The sequence below is a fragment of the Penicillium brevicompactum genome (genome assembly GCF_028827555.1).
Source record: "Penicillium brevicompactum strain IBT 35665 chromosome Unknown utg000005l_segment0_segment0, whole genome shotgun sequence".
Taxonomy (NCBI): domain Eukaryota; kingdom Fungi; phylum Ascomycota; class Eurotiomycetes; order Eurotiales; family Aspergillaceae; genus Penicillium; species Penicillium brevicompactum.
In genome coordinates, this window is record NW_026623208.1 from 84,361 (window position 1) to 108,065 (window position 23,705).

General features: G+C 51.1%; 8 protein-coding genes across 8 annotated transcripts; 2 read left to right on the top strand and 6 right to left on the bottom strand.

Annotated features, from left to right (window-relative positions):
* Window positions 1-172: 172 nt before the first annotated feature.
* On the bottom strand, window positions 173-1,973 carry N7506_005834 (pyridoxal phosphate-dependent decarboxylase family protein; the record flags this gene model as incomplete). Its single annotated transcript, XM_056955127.1, has 2 exons — window positions 173-1,843; window positions 1,929-1,973. 2 exons carry the CDS (start codon window positions 1,971-1,973, stop codon window positions 173-175), a joined length of 1,716 nt encoding a protein of 571 aa, XP_056809461.1.
* Window positions 1,974-2,648: 675 nt separating this feature from the next.
* Window positions 2,649-4,805, bottom strand: nop9 (RNA-binding RNA processing protein NOP9; the record flags this gene model as incomplete). The annotated part of the gene is made up of 1 exon (XM_056955128.1): window positions 2,649-4,805. The coding sequence occupies one exon, from the start codon at window positions 4,803-4,805 to the stop codon at window positions 2,649-2,651; it is 2,157 nt and encodes a 718-aa protein (XP_056809462.1).
* A 194-nt stretch (window positions 4,806-4,999) lies between these two features.
* N7506_005836 (RCC1 domain-containing protein) lies at window positions 5,000-6,721 on the bottom strand (the record flags this gene model as incomplete). The annotated part of the gene is made up of 1 exon (XM_056955129.1): window positions 5,000-6,721. One exon carries the CDS (start codon window positions 6,719-6,721, stop codon window positions 5,000-5,002), a length of 1,722 nt encoding a protein of 573 aa, XP_056809463.1.
* A 283-nt stretch (window positions 6,722-7,004) lies between these two features.
* On the top strand, window positions 7,005-9,517 carry N7506_005837 (Golgi transport complex subunit COG3; the record flags this gene model as incomplete). Its single annotated transcript, XM_056955130.1, has 4 exons — window positions 7,005-7,228; window positions 7,282-7,621; window positions 7,670-8,683; window positions 8,738-9,517. 4 exons carry the CDS (start codon window positions 7,005-7,007, stop codon window positions 9,515-9,517), a joined length of 2,358 nt encoding a protein of 785 aa, XP_056809464.1.
* Window positions 9,518-9,919: 402 nt separating this feature from the next.
* Window positions 9,920-14,854, bottom strand: bck1 (uncharacterized protein; the record flags this gene model as incomplete). The annotated part of the gene is made up of 3 exons (XM_056955131.1): window positions 9,920-10,040; window positions 10,133-11,930; window positions 11,989-14,854. 3 exons carry the CDS (start codon window positions 14,852-14,854, stop codon window positions 9,920-9,922), a joined length of 4,785 nt encoding a protein of 1,594 aa, XP_056809465.1.
* Window positions 14,855-15,615: 761 nt separating this feature from the next.
* N7506_005839 (Major facilitator superfamily domain general substrate transporter) lies at window positions 15,616-17,535 on the bottom strand (the record flags this gene model as incomplete). Its single annotated transcript, XM_056955132.1, has 3 exons — window positions 15,616-16,550; window positions 16,604-17,217; window positions 17,273-17,535. 3 exons carry the CDS (start codon window positions 17,533-17,535, stop codon window positions 15,616-15,618), a joined length of 1,812 nt encoding a protein of 603 aa, XP_056809466.1.
* A 1,729-nt stretch (window positions 17,536-19,264) lies between these two features.
* Window positions 19,265-21,142, bottom strand: N7506_005840 (alpha-keto acid decarboxylase family protein; the record flags this gene model as incomplete). Its single annotated transcript, XM_056955133.1, has 4 exons — window positions 19,265-19,348; window positions 19,403-19,610; window positions 19,663-20,890; window positions 20,950-21,142. 4 exons carry the CDS (start codon window positions 21,140-21,142, stop codon window positions 19,265-19,267), a joined length of 1,713 nt encoding a protein of 570 aa, XP_056809467.1.
* Window positions 21,143-21,567: 425 nt separating this feature from the next.
* On the top strand, window positions 21,568-22,761 carry N7506_005841 (THUMP domain-containing protein; the record flags this gene model as incomplete). Its single annotated transcript, XM_056955134.1, has 6 exons — window positions 21,568-21,603; window positions 21,658-21,795; window positions 21,851-21,998; window positions 22,097-22,311; window positions 22,434-22,574; window positions 22,624-22,761. 6 exons carry the CDS (start codon window positions 21,568-21,570, stop codon window positions 22,759-22,761), a joined length of 816 nt encoding a protein of 271 aa, XP_056809468.1.
* Between the last annotated feature and the right edge of the window lie 944 nt (window positions 22,762-23,705).

The window sequence follows — 23,705 nt, forward strand, 5'->3', positions numbered from 1 at the left end:
TTGTACGTGGCTTTCAATTGGAGAATCTATGTGTCCTTCGGTCACCATTTTGAAACCAAAGCACTCTGAGCTCTGAGCGTATTGGTCCACGGAAAGCTCGTGTCCATATGTCATACCCTGCGGTCATGTCTAGATATAATTCATGAATAGCGTTTAATAAGTTACATTGTATTCAGACACGGTGAACAACGGGTCCGTGTCCATGCTCGCCGGGACGCTTCTGCGGAACGGTCGAGTTGCTCGCCTTCAAGGACTCAACAATCCCAGGGCCCACTTCTTCAATGGCATGGACAAGAGAATCTACCGTCTGCTGAGTTGTTTGGACATTGACAACGCAACGGAAGAACTTTCCATTTCCGACCGCGTTCTCGTCTCCACTGGGAGGTGCAAAGTCCACCATGAAGCCCTTTGGCACAATCGCATGTGTCACCTGCTCGGTGACCTTGCTGTTGTTCTTTGCGCGCTGGGCCTCATCCGAGACAACACCGCGCGGGAATACGAACTCCTTGCCGGGGGCATAGTAGAAGCACACCTGCAGGCATGGTGGAGGGTTTTCGCTAATCAGCACGAAGTCGGGGTGTTGGTCAATGGTGTTGGCCAGGTGTGCAGCAATATCGCAAGCCGAGTCTATTTGCTGCTGGTAGCCTTCGCTGCCGTAATATGTCCACCCAAGGAAGAGCTTCAGAGAATCTGCACGCCGACCGCATTGAAGGGTCAGATCTGCCAAGTCCCAAACTTCAGGGGATTCCACTTCCAATTCAGATTCTTTGTCCGCATCGCCATTGGTAGCTGGCTCGTCGTTATGGAAAAGATACCCAGCTGGAAGGGTATTCGCCTTGTGGAACTGGCGCATATCCGCTGCCAGTAGGTATGAACATGTCACAGGAACGCCGAGCATCTTGTGGGGGTTGATAGCGATACTGTTCGCCTTCTCTGCGCCAGCCAACTTATGCTTTTGATTCTGGGAGAAAATGAAAGATCCACCCCAGGATCCGTCAATATGGAACCATAGGTTGTGCTTTTGGCAGATTGCTGCGATCTCGTTGAATGGATCGAAAGAGCCCATGACGGTTGTACCAGCAGTGGCATTGACATATAATGGCGTTCGGCCTTCGTTTTGGGCTTTCTGGACCAGTTTCTCAAGCTCAGCCGGAATCATGCGGCCCACATTGTCGATAGGGACAGGCCATACGGCACTGCTTCCAAAACCGAGCATCTGAGCCGCCTTCTCCACGCTGTAGTGACCATGCGCACTGGTGAAGAGAACAAACTTGTATCCTCCATTGCCATCGGTCTTGGTGCTCGGGTAGAGGTTATTGCGAGCAATGACGATGGAAGTGGTGTTCGAGGCTGACCCTCCCTGCACCGAGATTCCTCCAGCTCGGGGACCGTTGAGACCGAACAGGTTTGCCAATCGCTGGCCAGTATACTTCTCAATAACAGTCAGAGCGGGCGACACTTGGTAGACGTGGACATTGGTGTTTAAAGTGGCGAGGATGAGCTCCGCAGCTACACCAGGCGCATTGGTTGACGCATATAGCTTGTCCAAGAAGCCCTGGTGCCAGGTGTTGACGGAATATTTGAGAACTTTCTGCAGGACCTCAATGAGCCCTTCTTGTTTGGTGCCCTTCTCGGGGATCTCCAGCTGAAGGATATCCTTCAGATCGTCGGGTTTCTTGTAGTCCACCAGTGAGGTGCCCGCTAATCCAGTGTGTCCATTGGCTCCATTGGCTCCATTCACACCATTCGTGCCGTTTGTGCCGTTCTTGAGTGAGGGTTTGCCGATCTCCTGGTCTGCGGATCGGATGAAAGGTATAAGAAGGTCTTCAACTGCCTTCAAAAGCTGTTTCGAGGGATCTGATTAGCATCAAAATGTCCGATTGGGCCCAACCAAGCACATGTAGATCATCTCGCCATAGGTGACTTACGCCTTGCACTTCTTCAGCGCGGCCGGACTGTGCGATGCCTGACATTTGTACAAATAGCCTGTATTAGGGGGAGGCAGAAAAAGAATACAAGAGAGAGGGGAGAAAATATACAGGCTGAAAAGAAGCCGAAAAGAAGCCGTGGACCTTGCGCGGGAAAAAAAGTTCCCTAATGCGGCGATCTCGGAGATGGCGACACACCCGCAAAATCTGACATCATCCATGGATCTGCTCCGTACGGTCTACTCATTTTTGGGGCCTCAAATATGGGGGATTCACTGTCTCAAAATTTGTATAAACTACAGTTGTACCTGCAGGTAGATACCGAGGTACTGAGGCTGCAGCATGCTACATGCTACAGTGGAAAGCAGAGTTTTAAAACAATCTCAATAAGGGTTCGTGGTCTCGTAGAGTCGCAGTACTACTTATTGAGCACCTAGCAAGCATATACAGCCTTGATTTTGTACTATTTTCAATATCTATGCCGACTTGTGGACTTGAGCAGGTGGGTGGTACCGGATCTGCAGGAACCCGCATGTACCCTCGCGTGTCACTTGTGTCTATATAGTTTTATATACTTCAGCTCCACCTGGGCAGGGCTTGTACGGAGTACACCCGTGGACAACGCTTGTAGTTGATGTCAACCCTGAAAGAGATCAATTGGCAACGCTTTTGTGGTAAATAATTACATATGCAGGTGGATATGCTCCTGGTATCTCTACATCAGTTTTTGCTAGCCACTGCGGTCTGGTTAGCACCAGTGGCTCCGGCCTCAGCTGCCTCCCGAGCTGCAGCATAGCGAGCTCGCGCCTGTTCAATCTTAGACTTGGGACGCTCTGCACCCTCATTGCTTACAACTCGCTCCTCAAGGCCCTTGGCCTTGCGAGTCCACTCGCCACGACGACGCTTGAACAAGTCCATAGACCAGTTGCGCCAGACTGCGCGACCCACAAAGGAATCGCGAAGGATGTGCTCATTCTGCTCGAGTTCTTGCGCCATGCGCTCCTTGACGAAGAAGATATCTTTGGTCGCGGACCAAAGAGCATCCACCACGTGTGACCCACTGGGGCTCAATGCAAGTGTGGTGAGATGACCCTGGAAGCGGGTAGTGAGCTGTCGTCGGATTTGAGTCGTTGAGCTGGTGGAGTTCAGGGCGGACTGAAGAACACGGGAAGTAGTGGGCTCCTGGGCAAGCTTTATAATCGTCTCGGGAGACTGCGCGAGGAGACTTGTGTAAACCAGTTGGCTCAGGGGACCCGAAACGGTCAACATCGCCTGCACCAACAAAGAGGCATGAAGTTTCTCTGCCTTTTCGGCCGCAGATAGCGGGGGTGGACCGCGAGGCTTGCGCTCCTTCTCCTCGCTGTCGCCATCCATGTCATGGTCTTCAGGCTGAGGCGCTGCGGTTTCCGAGAGGTTGAATTTGAGCATTTGCTGCAGTCTAATGGAGGGGTCCTGACTGTAAGCACCTTCGAGTGCTTCTGCCAGAGGTTTGGTATCCACCCCACGGACGACGCACCGATCGATCAGACACTTGGGAACAATGAGTCTCGACCGTTCAATGAGACCCGGAACTTCGGGGACAATGTGACTCATAGCAATCTTCAAATCGTCCTTACCAAGTCTTTCCAACATGCGGAGAACCACGTATCCAGCGGTGCTATTGCGAGAAAGAGAGCCGATTCGTTCGCCCAGGTTGTTCCTGTAAAGGTTCTTAAAGGCCTTTCCAGGAAGATACCGCACCATTGTCTCCAATAGGCGAGAACCAACCGGATCATAGAGTAGACCGCGGATGAAGATTGCGCTCTCCGATTCTTCTTCGAAGGACTCGTCCGGAACAAGTCTTCGGATGGTCGACTTGGGATCTTTGGCACTTGACTTGCCGAAATGCGAAAGTTCAAGGAACAAAAGCACCTGGAGAACGGGGTTTCCCACCGGATGTGTGGCCATGGCGCGGAGATAAGTGTCATCAAGACCGGCAACCATATCAGTCATGATCTTCTTGAGTGCAGGTTCGAAGGATTCTGGAACACTGTGCTTTTCGGACTTGGATTTGTCAACCTTTTCCTCGCCCTGGACGGTTGGAATCTCCAGTCTTTCCTTCTTGCGACTGGCCACAAAAGAGTCGGTTGATGTGACATCTACAGGCTCGCCCGCAAGAACCAGCAACAGGACTCGAATTGTATGCGACGCAAAGCGCTCCGTCAACAGATATCCCCAATTTTCCTTCAGCTCCTCGATCACAGCCATGAACATGTCCGCGATCGACAGCTCCGGTTCCTCGTCTCCATCCTCCTCCTCGGCCTTCTTGTTGTATTTGGTCTTCTGCATGACAGCAGGCGCGGCGTGAATGAAGAGGGTTTCGCAACAATGGCTTGCAAAGCGGTGCTGCACCAGGTGAAGGAAGGAGCCAACAAACTTGCTGAATATCCGGCGCAGTTGTTGGGCGTTTGACATGGAGATCAGTTTTTCCATGAGCCTTGAGCAGCCCTGACTACAGGCAATCTTCAACTCCTTGCCATTTGCTTCCGAGTATACACTGTCGACAAACAAACTCCGCTCTTCGGCGTCTTGGAATTGGTTCAATTCAAGCATCTCGTTGGCACGCTGGAAGTATTCGGACTCCTCCTCGTCCAGAAGACCATAGAAGGGCATGTCACCGCTTTCATCGGGCCCCTGGAACTCCGACTGGTCCCCTTGATCGTAGTCGAGGGGAATGTAGTCCGCATTATCGTGGAATTCGGCATTGTCGTTGGCATTGTCGGTGGAGGACTTCACTCGTTTCGCGGGTGTTTCAGAAGTCTCCTCGAACTTTCGCTTGGTATCATCTTTCTCCTTCTTTTCGGCCCTGCGGCCTCTCTTTTGCTGCTCGCGAGGCATAATGGAGGTATGTCGTAAGGAAGGTCGCAACAGAAGCGCTGGAATTTTTCTGGATAAGCATTGGCCCAAGCGCTCCGCGGCGATAAGAGTTTGCACTGTTTGCAACGAGATCGGCGCATCGGACCCGGGAATGAGCTGAATATTACACTGAAATTCATTATAGCTTCACTAATGTACATTTTGTTTCAAACTTTTTACACCGCAGAGTAGAGGGCAGAGACGTGACGCCCGCATTCAACACGCTGCTCCATGTTCACATTGCGCTTCCCAACCTTGCCTTTGTGATTGGGCATGATTTGCAGTCGCGCTTCTTCCTGATTCTTGTTCTCAGGAGGTGCGTTGATGTAAACCGGCTTGGATTGATTACTTCGCTTGCCAGTTCCAAGCTGGAAGTGCTCGTTGCCTCCCCACCAAACGACGTCGTAGCCATAGTCCTTGGATTGGTCCAAGGTCTCCTTGGTCTTTTTGTCGACATTGACCTTGTTGTCCAAAACGGCGGAGACATGAGTGGTACCCACAGACATGGCTCGGATGCGGATGGGTATGACCTGGTTTGTCTTCTCGTCGAACTCGCTTACTCCACTCAAGGCTTTGACTTTGGTGGGCGAATCCTGTACGTGAACCCATCTGCCGTTACCCAGGGTACCCCAGATTCCCCGGCCACAGGACCATGTGTCTGCAGTCACATTTCCAAGATCTCGAAAGTCGGCGGCTTCCTCCCCAGAGCCCAAGATACGCTTAACATCAACAGTAAAGAAGGTGTTGGCCCCGCCTGCAGCAATGCTGGTAGCCTTTGGCTCGTACATGTTTCTTCTGTAGAGCTTGTCTACCCGCAAAGCACAAGGCTTGTCCTTGAAGGACCGCTCGGGTTCATAGTCCACTCCCAGTTGGCCAAATGAATTGTCGCCGAAGCCAAATATGCGACCATCCTTGGTCAGCGCGAGTGAGTGGTAGTCGCCTGTGGCAATCTGAGCAATTTTAGCACCTTTGAAAGCTGTGATTTCATGGCAATGATCTGCTGCTCCCTTGGGTCTGGTAGACCAGGTGAGTCCCTCGACACCAAGCTGACCCAGGGATGGGTAATTCTCGGTAGATGACGCTGCGGAGAAAAGGCGACCGGAGCTTGTCAGAAGAAGTACATGCTCATTACCACCACTAATAGTAGTGACATTTTCGCCTAGCTTCAAGGATGGGCTGAGCACACGGTAACTCAGCTTAGAGTTGCTAGCCCAGAAAGGAACCCAAGAGCTCTCCCGTGATTTTGGACCAGTGCTCTGCTCTGCTTTAGACAGAGGCAGAGAGTAAACAGTTCCGTCCGAGGACAGAGCAATGATTCGACTTTCGGACATCGCAATGGATGTGAGGTTCTTGCCTGTGAGGGTTTCCGTAGGCTTGAAGTCTGTCTCGGAGAACGCTTGGCCCCATTGCACCAAATCTCCTTTCTCGGTAATCGCTGCACCGGACTTTTCCTCAATCTTGAGATCTCTTAAAACTTGGCCGTTGAAGTATTTGAACCGCCGAGGAGTCTTAATGTCAGTGTCTTTGGATCCTGGATCCACCACTTTATAAACGTTTGAGCCCCAGGTATAAACCGCAGGGCTTTTAAGACTCCGTTTCTCTTGAACGAATTGGGCACGAAGATCATTGACATCAATAGCCTCCTTCTTGACCTCCGGAGTGGTCAACCAAGGTTCCTTTCCCCCATCAGCGAAGTATGAGTAGCCCAGAAAGGCCGCAGTTCCCGTCACAGCAAAGCCGAGAGAGTTCCGGAGCCAGTGTGAGGACGGATCTGGCTTCGGTGCTCGGCTACTGGCAAATCGAGACCATGGCGTATTGATTGCCCGGGCGATCGAGCTTCGGGGAGAACGGAAGGCAAGGATAGAGTGCGCGGGCCGGCGCATTCGAGTTGGCAGCATCTTAATTAGGCGGATATCCCGTTAGAGCATATCGAAGCCACAGAGAATGAGTTCGGGCAAATGTATGGAGTATTGAATGCTCGAATATTGCAGAATGCCGCGCGCGTGATTTGTTACATCAGACCCAGGCGGGAGCCGTCGGCAGAACGCACGCGGGACCGGAGTTGACCACATCGCAATTCGGCCGCGACAACAGACTCGGAGGTAGTTCGTTTCGCACGTCAGCAGCAAGATATGAGCTACGGATTGAACTCTACTACGCTCCCCGGGACTTGACCGTATCATGCCTTCCACAAAGCAGCAGCGTGCCCGTCGCCAGACCGCCCCTTCTGGCCCGCCGCGCAAACCCACCGCCAGTGAAACACAAGGAAGCCTCTTGGTCGTCGAGGAAAAGTCGCCTGGCTCTCTCGAGTGGAAAGCGCCAGGATGGAACAATGAACTGGAGTTCTCGCAGTGGCTCAATGGCGTCAAAGATGATCTGATCGAAGACAGCTATGATGAGTACCAGTATGACCGACATTGGATGACCATTGGAGCGTCCCTAACCGTCGCGTTTCTAGGAATTGCTTGGATGAGCTCGAACATTCGAAAGACCATATCGATGAAATCTTAACGAACACTCTCACACTCCTCGATGACCTGTCCAGTCTGTCCGAATCATTCAAGTCGGTTGAGACTCAGACATCCAACTTCGAGAAGCAATGCGAAGGATTGCTGTCGGCCCAAGAACGGGACACAAAGCTTGCAAATGGGATCCAGAACAATCTCCATTATTATGATTTCTTGGACCCGGCGTCACGACGACTCAACGCCCCTGGCGCGGGAAACACTGTCCGCGATCAAGAATTCTCCGATATGCTGAGGCGACTGGATGTTTGCTTGGACTATATGGAAACACATGTGAGTGGCGCGATTTCGGACATCAATGCATTGCTGACTTCCATACAGCCGGATCAAAAAGAGGCCGAGGTATATCGATCCCGATACCGGCTATTGTTAACGCGTGCCCTTACGCTGATCCGGGGTAACTTCGTGTCTTCTCTGAAGGAGATTTACCAGAATGTGTCCAAGAAAGTTTCAGATCAGCAATTAAACGACACAGCATTATCGGCCCTGCTGTATGCCAAATTCAGGGTTGGAGCACCCGAACTGAAACAGATCGGAGTTGAAATTCAAAAGCGAGCTGTCCCGCCACTGAATCCAGACCAGAACGACGAAGCAGAATACCAAAGTTTGATGAACGAACTACACAGCAACTACTCCGCTATTCGCGCGAAGCTGATCATTCCGCTCGCCAGGAAAAAGTTGATCGAAATCACACAGACACCTAGCTCATCCAAGGATCTGGTATCCTTTGCCCGGGCTAGTATTAGCTACATTCGCGGCTTGTGTCTAGATGAATATGACCTGTGGGGAGAATGGTTCCATGGAAAGGGTGGTCTTTATGAGTTCTTGGAAACACTATGCGAACCACTATACGATCACCTTCGTCCTCGAATCATCCACGAGTCTGACATTGTCAAGCTATGCCAGCTGTGTAATCTACTGCAGACTCGTTATTTCTCAGATCCAGAAGAAGAGCAAGAACAGACTGAGACCAATCACCTCGACTTCTCTGCCTTGATTCAGCCTGCTTTGCAAGATGTTCAGGCCCGACTTGTTTTCCGTGCGCAGGCTGTTCTAAATGACGAGATTGAACGGTACAAACCCCGCCAAGAAGATGTTGACTACCCCATGCGAAATAAGCAGGTATCTTTGACTGTGTCCGATACCCAGATTTCCGGCAAGAAAGATACCTCCGCGGACACTCTGATCGACATGACTACTCAGCTGGGCAATGATGCTGGCGAGCAAGACTCGGAAAGCAAATGGGACTTTGAGACCCAAACTGCCCTTAAAGGGTGGTACCCTACTCTGCGGAAAGCAATCTGGCTTCTGAGCCGGATCTACCGCCTAGTAAATGTAAGAAACATACCAATATCCAACCCTCTTGGCCATGTTAACTGACAAGTATAGTCCACCGTGTTTGATGACTTGGCTCACCAAATTGTGCATCAAACTACCCTCTCCCTACAAAATGCCAGCTCCATCATCGCCGGGAAAGCAACGCCGGCTGACGGCCAACTCTTCCTAATGAGCCATCTCCTAATCTTGAAGCAACAAATTGTCGCCTTTGACATCGAATATGTTGCTCCAGAAGTCACCTTTGATTTCTCCGGCGTAACCAACACATTCTGGGAGCTCCGAGAGCGTGGTGGTCTCTTCAATCCGCGCAATCTGATGCGCCTGGTTGGTCATGGTCTCATCCCGCGGGTAGTAGAAAACATGCTTGACGCCAAGGTAGAGCTAGATGGCCGTCTCCGCACCGTCATCAATGACTTCATTAACGCTTTCGCTGCACGCATGACTGCCTCCCTCCCTGCGAAATTCGTGGACACACGCAACCTGCAGCGCGGCGAGCTCATTCTTCCCTCCTGCCGAACGATTGAAAAAGAGGTCCCTGGTCTCCGTAAGGTCTTGAATGAATACATCGATGATACGCGGATGAAGGAGACCCTTGTCGGCGCTGTTCAAGACCGTACCATTCAGATATATGAGGAATTCTTTGAGAAGTATACCTCCTCTGAGAAGGGGAAGGGCAATCATGTCAGCAAGAAGGGCAAAGGCCGAGATGACGCGGTCTGGGATGTCAATACTTTTGCCGAATGGTGTGAAGGCGTGTTCCGCGTCGGTGTATCGGGCTTGCACGCTGACCTTCCTGAGGATGACGATGATCTGCTAAGCACCAGTTCTTGAGACATTGACGGCCCTTGCAGTTCTGAGAATCTTGCATTTGAACATAGATACCATGTGGGATTGAGCGTTTTTTGTACATAAAGGAAGCTAAAACAAACAAAAACCTTGGAAGTAGTCTGGCCTACCTAAGATTTAATGGTATTAGTGCAAATTGACCTTGGAATCGGGCACCTGGGCAGTGACATGGTATGTATGCCCATTAGTTGCGGGTTTCTTTCGTTTCAAGGTTGATATTATTATCCACAGCGTGAGAGAAAAATATATACACTTGACCGTGAAGCCCAAGACATCGCTCAAACGACACTTCCGGGTTCGAACAAATTTCAGAAACAGGGGTATGTGCAGCTCACAAAAAAACAAGATACAGAAACTGGAATTCGCGCTGTGGTCACATATAGCTTATTAGGCCGGGTCGCGGATTTTTCCGTACAGCTCAGTGTCGAGGAAATCGTACGTTGGGTCAGACTCGCAGAAGGGATGGCGGGTGAGTAGGGTTTCAGCGGTAGGACGTTCAGCCGAGTCACTGACAGAAGAATGGTTAGCAGGGTAAAGTATAAGAACGAGACCAAAGATGAGATAGGGGAAGGGAAAGACGGCTATGGAAGGGAGACTTACATCGTGAAACAGTCATACATGAAGGCAAGAGCGGCTGGGCTGATGTTCATAGACACGTCCTCTGGGATTGGCGGAGCTTGGCTCAGACTACCAAGCTTGAAGATGGCACCAATGGCTTCTTCTTTGCTCCATGGACGACGGCCAGCGAACATCTCTAGAACGACGCAGCCAAGAGACCAGATATCAACCTTGGCGCTATAGCCCTGGCCCTGGGACTGAATGACCTCCGGAGCCATCCAGAAGACAGAGCCCTGCATGGAATTGGAAGAGTCATTGCCATAAATATCATCTGTCTTCTTGGAAATACCAAAGTCGGAGATTTTGCATGTTCCATCGAGATCTAGGAGAATGTTATCTGCCTTCAAATCTCGATGAAGGATCCCCATATCGTGGAGATACGCGAGTCCACCGAGAGTTTGCCGAGTCAGTGATCTCACGACACTTTCCTCAAACTTGCCGTGCTTGCGCAGACAACTGCCGACAGAGCCACCAGAGATGTACTCCAGGTAGATGGAGATAGAGAATTCGCCACGCTCGCAACCAAGGTACTGCACGATATTTGGGTGCTCAAGGTGCTGCATCGTGTCGATTTCCTGATCCAAGGCAGCTACCATTTCCTTGACGCGGTCCTTGTCTGCACCGGCAATACGTGGGTTGATCTCCACCAGCTTGACTGCCAAAACTTCACCATTGTCGGCGTTCATGCCGAGGTAAACTCGGCCGAAAGTACCCTTGCCAATAAGCTGACCGCGAATGATGCGGAAAGTGGGTTGGCGTTGGGGAACAGCGCCAGTGCTTGGCGCCACCTGGTTGCTGTTCTGCGGGATAGGATCGAGCTGGCTGATTCGACTACCAGGGCGTGGCCTGATCTGCATGATCTTTGCACCAAACATTTTGGTGCTCTTTCGGCGCAGGAGATCACCCGATCTTTGAGGTCCACTCGCGTTCACGCTCTTCGTCCTATTTGCTCCCTGGGCCACCTGTCGGATGGATTTCATGCGGGATAGACCACCACCGCCACCACGCGCGATATTGCGCTTGGCAACAACATCGGATCCCGATGGCCTAACAGTTGCTGCATCTGTGGGTTGTGCATTGGGGGCGGTGGGTGTTGACTGAGGCATAGGCGGGTGGAATTCCTTTCTATCCTTGAAGTTTGCATCATGATCGGCATTGGCCCTGATACTTGGTGATGCTGGTTCATCAAGATAAGGAGCGTCAAGGTCGACATCAGGGAAGAAATCGTCAAGATGGTCAATAACGCCTTCGACAGCAGGTCTGCTTGCCCAGACATCTGGGGCGAATGAGTCCCGTCGGGGACCAGGTCTCTCATCCTCAGGCGAGACGGGCCCGCGGGTGCTCGAGAACGGATCTCGGCCATCAGAAGCTTCCCCGCCAGAGCTGTGACCGGCGGTACTCGGGGATTTGAATCTAACAGAGTGGCTTGGTTTGAGTTTATTCGTTGTGTTTACCGTCAGAGATGGCCGCTCAGACTTCTTTTCGGGCTCGGACTCGTTTGGTGCTACGTTGGCTTCTTCCTGTGCTCTTGAAGGTCGAACTTGGAACAAGCCGTCGTCAGAGTCATCGTCGGAGTCATTATCGGAATCCTGTTGCATCTGAGGAGTTCGCTGGAAAGAGACTGGATTCTCCTCAAAATCGAATTCTGGACCGAACGACTTGCGAGATTGCAATCCTGGTCTCGGATGATCATGAGATGTCTTTTCAGGTGATTGCTGGGCGAATGGAACTGGCGATTTCTCGGTTCCTGCAGTATACTTCGAGGAAGGTCTCGAAGAGTCTTGACTTGTCGTTAGCGATATATAAGGTAAAATGAAGATACTGCGTATATAACTGACCTAAAGTTGTTCTGCTTGACATAGTACCCGTTGAATCAAGTGTACCGGGTCGGTCAGATTCCGAGCTCGCACTATATCGAGTCTCAGCGGCGGCCGTAGAAGATGGTGATACGGAAGGAAGCGGTGTGCCGATGGCGCTTGTAATACGGCCTACGCTGGCGATCGCAGCACCGAGACCATGCGTTGGAGTTGATTGCTGAGGTCGGGAGTCTCTCGTGGTAGGCCGCCTACTAAGAGAATTGACCTTTGTGAGGGTGTTCGACTCGACTGGCGCCGTCGGGGGCTTGCGGAGTGGCACAAGCGACTCTCCTTTTTTCTCATCATAAGGTGAGATTCGAGGAGTATCGAAATCGATGACTTCGTTGCGCCTGTACCCGGTATCTCCATAAGCGTTCTTGTTTTGCTGAGACTGCGGCATTTTGGAAAGTAGATATTGTTTTTGCTTCCGTTCAACTTCCCGCATGTGCTCCTCATGCCGGGCAAGCAGATCTGATTTGTCAGGCCCAGGGCCTTGACCCAGGTCCGGTGTGCTGTCTGCTGTTGGAGTCTTCACATGTGATGCCTTCAGTGTGCTCTGTCGAGAGCCCAAGGACGGTGAGTCTGGTACCGTGCGATGCGGTGATATTCTGTTGAGAGCATCCTCATCCAGCGGCTTCCTGTGGACCTGGTGATGGGTTGCCGTGGGAGACAGATTTGACTTATCCGGGAAAGAGACACCCAGGCCATCGAAGCGTGGAGTATTAGGTGCTATGTGATGCGAAAGGGTTCCTCGTACGTAGAGTTTGAGGGAGCCATATGCATCTGACTTGCTTCGACGAGTGTTCGTGAGATTTGCGTCACTCATGGCATCCTCGTGGTCGGTTTGTCCGGGTTCTGTGAGGTAAAACTGGGCGCTAGTCCAATCAACCCCGATGTTCTGACATATACCAACACGCATTGCCTCAACTGAGTCCATTTCAGTGATATCGATCAGGCGGAAGTTGGAGCCATCCATGGTCACAAATATCCATTTCTTCGATTTGGTGGGCGATGTAGATGGCCGTTCTCCGACCGACATGTCGCTAGCATTAAAGCCCGGCTTTGAGTAAGGGAGATACGCCTCATTCGGGCGGGTTTCAGGACTTGTGGTCGGCGACGAATCATCATGTTGGTCAGGAGACGGGTGGTTGGAGTCGTTGGCCTTGGTTTTCTTCTTCAAAAGATTGGAGAAGAAACTCTTGCCATGCTCTTTGGAATAGGAGGATGATGTTTCACCACTCCACTGCCGACCTGATGCATCATGGGGAGATGGACGGGCCCCTTCTTGGGCTTGTCTACGGGCGTCATAGTACCGACCCGTGGTGCCCCGACCCATACCGGGAATCGAGTCCGTACTATTGCCGCGAGAGTGATCATACTTTAGAGACAGATCTCCAGCAGAGGAAGAAAACGCTGCATAATTTGGCGATATGTGCTGCAGGGCTGGACTGCCACTCTGCGGGCTGTCTTGCGGTCGCAGTGCGGAGGATTGGAATGTGCCAGTTTCGCTGCCAACCGAAGGACTCTGACGTCGGTGATCACTGTTGATATTCGCCAAAGCATTCCTGGAGTAGTCAGACCGGAGCCAATGTGGCGTTTCCCGAGCGGGAGAGTCATATCGTGGGGACTCGTATCTTGGCGAGTCATGACCCGTGGGAACTGGCATTGTCACTGAACGCTGACCAGTTTGCTTTTGATTATGGTTGGAAGAGGCTTGCAATGCACTCAGATGCTCCGGGCTAACATCATTGACACCAGGAACAGGCCCTGCAGAGCGCGGCTCAGGGAAATGATGGGCAAAGTAGCCCGTGCTGCTTTCTGGAAATGCGTTCGCCGGTGGCTGCGATTGGTTCAATGGTGTAGAGACGCTGTAGTCTTGCGAGTCATCATGGATTTGACGAATCAGTTTGCGCATGCGCTTTCCTTCGTCTCTTTCCCGGCTTGGTTCCCATTTCTTGCCGCTTAGGCCGACCTCTTTAGCCAATTGAGGATAGACCACCTGATGCATTTTCCCTAGGTTTCCTCGCCCACCAGCGCCCAAGCCTAGCTCAAGGAAGTCGGCCCCTTGAAGCTCCAGCGATTTAAAGGTCTCCTGCCAATCATTGGAGAACCCGTTCCTCGCAAGCCATATAAGCACTCTATCTAGGGGCCATTGGATCGCAGCTTCACTTGGAGATAGGCCGCCCAGAGAGACATTGCTGTTATTGTGTCGATGGCTTGACGACTTGACGACATCGGTGGTTTGCGGTGTCCCCTGAAGCTGTGGGCTGTCGTTGTGGGACAACTCATGAATATTGCCATGGAGAGCGTAGGGAGGAGCGATGGTGCGTCCGCCCGGGGTCTGAGGAAGATTTGGGTCGGATTTATACGGGCTCGAGGCGTTGACATGGTCATGCATTTGACTGAGACCTATTCGTTGTCGCTCGGCAGTAGTGTGTGCGTATGGATCATACGGAGCCCGTCCGTGGGGATCGAACAGCCCCGGTATCCCCACACCAATGGTATCGTGTCCGGGTATGTAGGTCGCGGAGGTGAGAGGCTGGTGGTCGTGCCGTGGGGGGACTATCGACAACTGAGCCGGCGGGCGACCGTACGCCAGATGTTGATTTTGCGCGACAAGAGGTGGTGGCGGGGGAGGTGGAAATCCAGGATTGACCGGCTGTCTTCCCCAGTTTTGCTGCCATCCTGTTGGCGCCCCATAGGTTGCCCCCGGAGGCGGACCAGGAGGTGGAGGCGGCACTAGGGTTGGAGCTTGGGCCGATGGATGACGGGGTGGAGGTGGCGGTAGGTTCATGTGAGCCTGGGAAGGAGGTGGAGGACCCGGGACAAACTGCTGCCGGCCGTCCATTGTCACGGTCGAAAGGAAGCACCCGCTGTGCAGGATCTGGGGGGTTATTTATGGCCCGTTTGCTCGATTGCGACGCCGAGAAGGGTGTCTGGGGTGGTGTTTTGACGGTCGTGCGGGAGCGACCATTAACGCATCATATCAAACGATCACAGTAAGCAGACAAGCAGGATTCGACGGCCGAATCCTGATCTCAAGTAGAACGAATGTGGTCTCTCAAGGCGTCGGTGCACATGTTTTGCTCCGTTATCACGGTTATTGCAGAACAGGCCGAGAGTTTGAGAATGAACAGGTCGTCAGACCCACCGGGCTTGGTTATGATTCCCCCAAGAAGCTGAGGCAATGCGGGCCGAGAGATGACCAAGCTAGTTCCCTTGCGGATTAGGGAATGAAGATGCGACGAAGATACCAGTGGGCCGTTACCTAGACAAGTCAGAATGATTCGCATCACGTGCCCCCCGCTGTGGATCGGTGGAGTGTTTTGGACTCTGCAGGGCTGTTACAACCCATAATCTCCGGCCATTGAAGATGCGAGAAAGTCATCTACCCAGGGCAGTTTGAGAACTGGCATTGTTTTGTCACTGCCGAGTCATTCGGGAATACTGGCAAGGTCCACTTGATTTTGGGTAAATAACATTATATTATTAATCGTTTTAACATGACTCTGAACAAAATACGCCCAGAGCAAAGAAATTGTACTTTTGAAAGATCATGACACTCCAGACCGAAAATTATCTTGCACAGCCCAGACAGTATTCTCGAGCTTAGAGCACAGTGCCCTTGTTCTGCTCCTTGTCAACCTTGTAATTCTTCCACATAGCGATGCAGGGGACAGCAAGCACAAGGACGGCAGTGGCGGCAATACAGCCGTATTTCTGACTGTAGCCATAAGCGAAATTAATCGCCTCACGGGTTTCAGTGCCAGGGAGGTACTTCATCTGCGCCAGGTAGCCACCAGCATAGATAGCCGCCCACTGGTCCTTGGAACTGGCCGGCAGGGCATCGCGTAAACCCTGGGGGAAAGTGTTGGCGTAAATGGCAGCAGAGACGGCGTAGCCAATTGCGCCTCCCAAGCTTGCGAAAAGAGAGACCAGGGAGATCATCATGGGGATCCCTTCACGGTCAGAGGCACACATAACGGCCATCTGTTCTCCAATGACCAGCATACCACCAGAGAAAGCGATGAAAATCTGGCACATGATGACGTATCCAATATCCCCATCAGAGCCGCGGAAGTGGATCATCAGACCAGCACCGAGAGCCATCAGAGGAAGTCCAAAGAATAAGCAGGTGTACTTGAATTCCTTCACGTAGCGGATCCAGATACCGAAGATGGGGGACCAGAAGCAAGATCCAACGGTGTAGATAGCGGTCATATATCCAGTGGTTGTCACATCAAGGTTATACACGACCATCACAAAGTAATAGTAGTACAAGTCCCAAGAGTAGAAGCTGAAGTAGAGAATAGCCGAGAGGGCGCAGGCACCGAAGACAGTGCGATCCCGGAAGAGCTGGTAAGGAATGAAGTGGGTGCGAGCAAACCACTTCTCCCAGGCAGCAAAGACGAAGAATAGAACAAATCCACAGACTAGCGGAGCAATGAAGGCAGCTTCGCCATACTGAGCGCGACCATAAGTGTTCAGGCTGAATGGTAGCAGGAATAAAATGAAAGCAGCCATCAGGAGGAAAGCACCGAAAACTATTCTTCCAGTCAGAACAAATACTCAGCAAAAAATGATTGGATAGACTTACTGTCGAACTCGTGCAGATAGTGAATGACAGACTGCATGGCGGTGCGACCACTATCCCGTCGCTGCAAAACACCCATCTTTCGGGCCTTGTTCTCGTAGTACTTGAAGACGAAAGCTAGAGGCAAGAGGACGAATGGCATGATGATGGCAAATGCACCATAAGCCCAGCGCCAGCCGGAGGTCTTCAGGAAATGAGCCGCAGCCAAGGGGCCTGTGAATGAGGTGCAAATGAACGGAGTGGAGGCGAATGCGAATGCGAATGCACGATTGCGCATACCCGAGGTATCAGCGATGAAGATGTCTAGGATGATATAGATGGCATCATAACCAATCCAGTAGAGAACATAGCCAGCAGCATAGCTGTTTGGCCCATCGCAAGCAGCCAGAATTATAATACCGAGGATATAGACGGCAGTGAAGATCACCAGGCCTTCGGCACGTCCCCATAGGGTGAGGATCTTTCCAATCGGGAGCTTGAGGACTCCACCAACGATGCTGGCCAGGATAGAGGCCGTACTGACTTGAGAAGCATTCTGGAAGTTGGAGTAGGCATAGTACAGAACGTTGGTACCGATAGAAGAATGCAACGCCAGCATGAAGAAGCAGATCCAGATCCTGGGGTTGGCATTAGAGGCAGAGTCCATGGATTGGGATGATTTCATCTACTCACCAAGCATATGTCGCGAAGACTGCCTTCTTGCCCCAGACCAGAGCCACAGCCTCGGCCTTGCGCACACCGGAGGCAGCATTGGCACTGACCTGATCAGGGTGCTCCCGAATCTCCTTCTCGGAGCGATCGAGATTATCGAGGTCACTTCCTACTATGTTCTGCTCCACATTGAGATCATTCTTCAATTCAGTCTCGTGAGAAGGACGCAGATCCTCGACAACAGCACGGTCGTTACGACCACGCGTCAGATTAATGACACCCATTGTTGAAGAGTGTCCTGAAATAGTTGAGAGTGCGACCGAGCAAACAAGACCGCGATCGGGATGCCGCTATTTATATGATCTTTTTCATCTTGAGCCATTAAATCCCACTAGCCAAAAGCCGTCAAATGATGTTTCTTGTTTTTAGCGTCGGAGTCACCTAGGTCGGATCAGATAACCTCGACCATGGGACCAGAGTCAAAAGAACGACCGAGTCACTCATTCGCCAATGGGCTGTCTCGGCTGGAATTTGCCGACACCGCTGTGGCTGATGATTGGTTGCATCGAGGGCATTGGTGATCAAAGTTTGGCTAAGCACTTGAAGAAAAAGTCAGTTCGCCGGCACTTGCTGTTGTTCTCGTACGAGGTCTGTTACATTCTGTTTTGATCTTCTGCTCAAAGATGTATTGAATGAACTAATGCGCCACACCATAATCCGTACAGCATTCGCTGATTTCCCAAAAGAAATGACCCTGGAGGCTATAGGATAAGCAGCATAAGCAGAAAACCGAGACTTCGGGAGAGCCGGACACCGGAGAGAGCGATTTCGGGTTCTGGTGGGGAAACGTCCTGTCGGGCCACGCGAGCAAATTTTATCAGATCCTTCGGTGCTAACCCTAAATGGAATACATTTCATGACATTCCGTGAACTTTGGGCGCTTTGATTATCTGATCTTCCAACAAAGTTATAAATGAAATTTACGAGTATAGTGTTGCTATCCTGTTGCTAACTTGCTATCCAAGTTTCTACACCATTCGCAAAAATAACAGAAGGTTTGCAAATTCGCCTCTCTTTGACCGGTGCTCGATCGAGGCACTTACGATCTCTTTTGGCCCCATTGGGCATTTGCCGCACTGGACAGAATTGGGATTTGTGCCCGCTCAGCAGTTCACAGCCTTGCCTTGGCACCGGAATACCTCTTCGATGTGGTCTTTGGTCGCCCGACCTTTACTCCTTACATCTGAGCTAGCTGTTCATCATATGGTGACTAGCATTGAATGCTTTACATCACCTGGGCACTTGAACGTGAAGCATTTGAACTCAACCTTATGTACTCCGTACATTCATTAGTGTAAACAACCCGACCAAATCCACATCCAAAGTTCGGCGGAAACCTGCGCCTCTCGCCAAGATCTTTGACTGTTCCCGAGGTCTAGATTTAAAATCGTTCCACGTCTTCCCTGGAACCTTCGGCAATGGGACATCACACCCGATGACAATGCCGATATGGAGTACTCCGTACACAAGCCACTTTCAATATGTGCATGGTCGTGGCTTCAATCGTTCCATGTGCATCCATGATCCCCAGTATGATAATTTTAGTTCCGTTAGCTTCCGAAGCAGCTTATTTAATTAGTTTGATGTTGCAGAGCACTTCCAAGGTTGAGTTCCAGACTGTCGGGACTATGGGAAATTTCATCTCGTTTATGCACTCGACTTCCAACATACTCATCATAAAAGGACTATCAGTCCCAAGTCCTAACTCAAATCACCATCTCATAATACGGAGTATGGAGTACCTCTGATATTACAGTGCTGAAAGATCTATACGATCGACGAGCAAGATGACAAGACATTAATCCAATTCGTGGATACTGATCGCTATGAAAACCTATTTGAAGCAAACGCTGTGAAAACACATTATTAAAGTGTCTGGACTCTGCACACGCACAGTCCAAGCATTAATCATGTCAATCGTCCCCGGGGCGGGTGGGGTTGTGAATTTCAAGCTCATTCGTTCCGCTTGGCAGCTGCCTCGGCGGTCAATTTGAGGCCTGCCGGGGCATCGTCACGAGGCATGTACAGCTCAACCAACTACAATTTGGTAATTAGCACGTATTTCAGGAACTTCGTTAGAAGTTCACTCACCCGAAGCTTATCAGAGACATTAAAGGACTCGTCGGAAAACAGATCGTTGAGCTCATCACGGGTCTTGATGCGGTAACCCTGGTAGTTATCCTTGGCTCCAAAGACCTTGGGGATGTTGGCAAAGTCCCAGGGTTGAATGTCATTGTAACCTGCATCCCAGCCGTGGATGTATCTCTCAATAGTGTAGCCTTCGTTGCAGATCACAAATCTAAAGTCTGTAAGCGCGGGAATAGAGAAGCCCGGGTAAAGAGAGGACTTACACAATGGGGTTCAGCTTGTTCTTTAGAATTGTACTCAACTCTTGCACGGTCAGTTGAATACTTCCATCACCGATGAACAGGATTGTTCGGCGATCATTCTGCTCCTTGGCAGCAAGAGCAGCACCCTGACAGGCTCCCATGGAATACCCAATGCTTCCCCAAAGGACCTGACTGATGGCGGTCACATCAGCAGGGAAGCGCGTGTCCCAGATACCGAAGTTGGCAGTTCCAGTCTCGGTGAGAACAATGTCCTTTTCCTTCAACCACTGTCCCACAATTGGCCAGAGCCACTTATGAGTAATGGTCTGGTCGGCGGAAGTCTTCTCCTCCTCAGGCAAGCGGTTGTTGATAGGAGGCACTGGTGCAGGGCTCAAAGCCTTCATTTGCTGGACAACCTTCCTCAGCACACCCTTCATGTTGATGTCTGGGTACTCCGAGTACCGAACTCGAACAAAGGTGCTGTGGAAATCAATGGTATTCAGCTGGCCGATGCGATAGGTGAATCCAGCAGTGTTGAAGTCAGACTTGATCGCACCGATGCTGAGAATGAGGTCAGAAGCCTCGACAGCTTCGCTAACTCCAGGGTTAGATCCAGTTCCAGCGTAGACACCTCCGAAGTTCTTGTGGCTTTCGTTGACCGCTCCCTTACCCATGGGAGTCACAAAGGTTGGCAGACCAGACTTTTCCACCAAATCACGAACTTCTTCCAATGCGCGATGCCGAATGGCGCAGGCATCGACTAGGATGATGGGGTTCTTGGCCGCATGGAGATACTTCAGGACAACCTCGACCACGTAATCCTCCTTCTCGGTGTCATTCTTGGGCAGTGAAAGATCAATTGGTGTCTGCAGACGATCACCGTCGACCTTTGCGTGAACCATGTCAGTTGGCAAAGTGACGTAAACCGGGCGACTGCGAATCCAGCATTCCCGGATCGCGTTATCAACGAGGGTCGCCGCATCGAGGGGGTTGGTCAGGCGGGCAACGGCGCAAGAGATCCCTTCACTCATCTTGTTGAAGACATTGAAATCACCATTTCCGAGGGTATGGTGGAGCAGCATTCCATCTTTCTGCGACTGGGTGGTGGGCTGACCGACGATGTGAACGATGGGCACGAATTCAGAGTATGCACCGGCGATGGCATTGAGGGCGGACAGCTCTCCCACACCGAACGTGGTAATCAGAGCACTGATTCCCTTGACACGGGCATAGCCATCGGCAGCATATCCTGTTATAGAGCTCTGATCAGCGACAAGCGATTCATCGGGTTTCTCATTGCAAGCCTACCAGCGTTGAGTTCATTGCAGTTTCCAACCCATGTGAGGTCACACTTGGGCAGGTAGTCCAATGCCACAAGGTTGTAGTCACCGGGCACACCATGCACGGCGCGAATACCGACCTCATGGAGACGGCGGAACAAGTATTCTGTAAGGTCAATCGGGTTCTTCAACTCCCGGGTAGCAATATTGGTGGACGCCATGACTTGAGTATTGGCACAGTAATATTTTGAAGTGGGTGGAGAGAAAAGAAAGGCAGGTTGCACAACCATTTTAAAAGGAAGACAAAAAAACAATCGGGCGATGTGCCAACCGGATGGGTGAGACCACCCGACTACGTCATGGATTGTGTATTGATGTCATGCAATTGTCCCACCTTTGTAAGGATATTTGTACCATTTTACACTGCTAATCGCACCATAGATATTGGAATTACCCCATTAAGCTGTAAACATTACCAGGTACTTGAGTATAGGTAGATCTAGAAGCAAGAGTACGGAGTAAATAAGAGTAAATAAGAATGAAGCTCGCCCTCGGTCGATCTCCGCCTAAGCCCAATCATAACTCCGTGCCGATCACACAAAACTCCGAACCCCCCACCAACAACGTCTGCACCACTTCAAGAGCCATGGCGGACCGATCAAACCACTCCAAGAAGTGGAAGGTAATTCTCTGATGCAAGTTGCACATCTTCGGCTCAGGGCTAACAGGCCACCAGGGGGGTGGCAAAGGAGGAAAATGGCAGAAACAGACCAAAATGTCTACGATTGAACATGGTGATGTGGGTGTCTTCGTGACATGCGATATGGGTAAAGAGAAAAAATGCCTCAATGAGGCAATCGATCTATTCTCACAGGTCTGATCGTCCGATTCTGAAACCTCCATGGCTTCACTAAATACGTTTTCTGTAGGCCATTGAGGGCACCACCGAGGAGGAAGACGAGCCAGACACCGATGATGAAGACATCGAGGCTCAGATTCAACGGGAGTTGGAGGGCTTACAGCCCAACAAAGATAAACCCCGTCAATTCCGGCCCGTGCAGCTGGAGATGCCATGTGGTACGCCTAGCCATTCCGAAAACGCCCTTTCGCTTATGCGCCTCTCTGCCCCCAATGCCCCAATGTCCCAATCGGGCAAATGGCTAATCTTCTGGCAGTTACGTTTGTGCGCCTGGATCCCTCAATAGAGCCAGTGCAGTTGGTCCATCGTCTGTGCAGCGAGGCCTACGCCAACCCAGAAGTCAAGAAGAGTCGCTACATTCAGCGTATGCATCCAGTGACAAAGATCCAGAAGACCCTGCGTGTGGATCTAGAAGCTTTTGCGAAAGAAATCCTGAAACCCTATTTCCACTCTGGTGGTCCCCCAAAGACGGTGAGTGTGATAATGCACGGCTTCATTCAACCCACGGTGGCTATACCGATCTGGGAAAACGCCCGATAACCAATCTAGTGAGGGGAAATGAACTTTGACCACCGCTGATCTGTCAAATTTAGTACGCCATTCGGCCTTCCGTGCGAGGAAATGCAAAGCTCAATCGAGATATTGTGATCAAGACCGTGGCCGATGCTGTCGGCCCTGAGCACCGAGTGAATTTGAAGGAGTATGACTATATGATTCTTGTCGACGTCGCCCACGTAAGTTTCGAGCAAGACTCCTACTGTTTCACTGGCTAATTGATCATAGAACGTTATTGGTATGAGTGTCGTGGGAGGGGACTATGATAAGCTGAAACGTTTCAATTTGGCTGAGATCTACAATCCTAGTCCTAAAGGAGGACCAACAACTCCGTCCACAAAGAAGCCCAAGTCTGAGGGTCAATAGTACATACAATTATTTTGATTCGAATGATACTGTAGATGCCTGAACGAAAACCTTTTACCCTATGGGCCTATAGGGATTCTACCATAAACCATAAGCTTAGTACTCCGCAGGGCTAGGCTAATATTGTGCATTGGTACTCCGAATTGGTACTCTGTAGTGCCGTCTTGAGTAATGAAGTTCCAGAACACAGACCATCCCTGTTCATGCAGCCACCAGCCGGCCCGCGCGGGGACTGGCTTGTTGAGATAGGCCAATGATGACAAATTGGACACCTGCCGTTGGTGACACAAGGCTATATCCATAAGAATACTCCGGAATAAATCCACCAGAACCAGGAAAGATGGATCAAAATATGACCCAAAAACTAGACATGGAAAAAAAGTCCACGGGTAGGGAAGCGAATGGACGCAGCGGAAGAGGTAAGAGGTCCGAGACTCTCGAGCCGAAATGCAGCAGATCGGCTGTAAACAGAAGGAGCCCGAAACCCGAGAAAGGGGCGCAGAACAAATAAGAACAAATGGAAGTTCTCTGATCCCAGTTGGTCCTCAGTTGGTCTCCAGTCGGTCCTCAGTTGGTCCAAGCTGATAGCCACGGAGACAACTTCGGCAAGGCGCCGTTGTGATTGGTGGATGGGCGGTGCTCGGATGGCAACTTTGCTTAGAGCGGGAGCGTTAGGCGAGACGGGCTTCACTTAATTTCCAACTCCCTTCGATCTCCTCTTGTAAGCCAATGTGATTGTATCCATCCTTGGCTCTCGCTTGCCGTTGGAACATACTTCCAATGAGACGTGTTCAATCTCTGACTATGTTTGGATCCCTGACAAGCGACCGCTCGCGTGTGCAAACCTAGTAAGTAGAGTCGTAGCGAATATGGACCCGCGGCCACTTTCCTTCAAATCGTACGTGGACATGCTCCCATGGCGGTCTGATGATCGCTCGACATCC